This window comes from Lottia gigantea (assembly GCF_000327385.1).
Source record: "Lottia gigantea unplaced genomic scaffold LOTGIsca_597, whole genome shotgun sequence".
Taxonomy (NCBI): Eukaryota; Metazoa; Mollusca; class Gastropoda; family Lottiidae; genus Lottia; species Lottia gigantea.
Genome location: NW_008710038.1, coordinates 1 through 1294, shown reverse-complemented (window position 1 = coordinate 1294; position 1294 = coordinate 1). Strand labels below are relative to the sequence as shown.

The 1294-nt window shown below is 34.9% G+C and overlaps 1 protein-coding gene across 1 annotated transcript in view; it reads right to left on the bottom strand.

Annotated features, from left to right (window-relative positions):
- LOTGIDRAFT_175966 (hypothetical protein) overlaps positions 1–319 on the bottom strand; it is a gene marked incomplete at both ends in the record, with an annotated part of 19017 nt that extends 18698 nt beyond the window's left edge. The window contains one exon of the mRNA XM_009063709.1: positions 267–319. Coding sequence (XP_009061957.1) covers positions 267–319 — 53 coding nt within the window. The remainder of the gene's footprint in view (positions 1–266) is intronic.
- Positions 320–1294: the final 975 nt, after the last annotated feature.

Here is a 1294-nt window from a genome sequence, read left to right as displayed (position 1 = left end):
TCAAATATCTGCCATAGAACAGAAAATGATTTTTTACATTTTAATGCATATTGGCCATAGAGGCAAATATGGCCTATAGACAACTTTTTCAAATACAAACTTTTGGCTCAAGTTTTGATCTATTCCTACTAATTAGACCCAAGGACTTAAAAAAACACAAGAAAATATATCAAAATCTGTAAGTTTTCAAACTAGCTATATGCAGTCTGCATATTGGTGCACAAGAAGTGCTCAAAGACAAATAAATTTTGTGCTTGAAAACTTACAAAGCTACAATGCTGAAATTTTGCACCAATATTAACATGGACTCTCTGGACATGTCAGAAAAAACAGAACTCAAATATCTGCCATAGAACAGAAAATAATTTTTTACATTTTTAATGCATATTAGCCATAGAGGCAAATATGGCCTATAGACAACTTTTTCAAATACAAACTTTTGGCTCAAGTTTTGATCTTTTCCTACTAATTAGACTTCAAAAAACACAAAAAATCAAATCAAAATCTGTAAGTTTTCAAACTAGCTATATGCAATCTGCATATTGGTGCACAAGAAGTGCTCAAAGACAAATAAATTTTGTGCTTCTCTAGCTCTCCCCCAATGTGCATAAAAGTGAATTCTGAGCACTTTTTTTGCGGAAAGTGCCAAAAATACAGTGCTTCCAAAGTAAGGCAGATATTGAATCTCGGTTTGTGGCATTGCAAAGCTAAGATTTCAAGCTAGTTGCTGTGTAAATTTCATCATCCTATCTCAAGTGGTTTGGCCGTGGTGAAGTTGCAAAGTTTGGATTTTCAAAAAAAGCCAAAATTGGCAAATTTCAACAGGCAGCTACTTATGGTACCAAAATCCATTTTTGGGTCGAATTTTTTTGATCTCGGAAATCGATGTAACCCGGTTTTTTGGACTCAGTGCTTCTCTAGCTTTCCCCCAATGTGCATAAAAGTGAATTCTGAGCACTTTTTTTGCGGAATTTTGTGAAGCATCAAAATTTGGATTTTGAAAAAAGGCAAAATTGGTCAATTTCAACAGGTGGGTCCAAAATCGAATTTTTTGGGTCTTGGAAATCAATGTAACCTGGTTTTTTGGACTCGTTGCTTCCCTAGGAGTCCCCCAATGCCCATAAAACTTGATTCTGAGAACTTTTTTATTTTGCGCAAAAGTGCCAAAAAAGCCTGATTTTCATGAGCAAAACGGAATCACCCAGAAATTTCTTGGTAGAGCAACTATGGAATCGCAAAGCCAACATTTGAAAATATTTTGGGTCAAAATTTCAGCATCCTACCTCAAATGGTT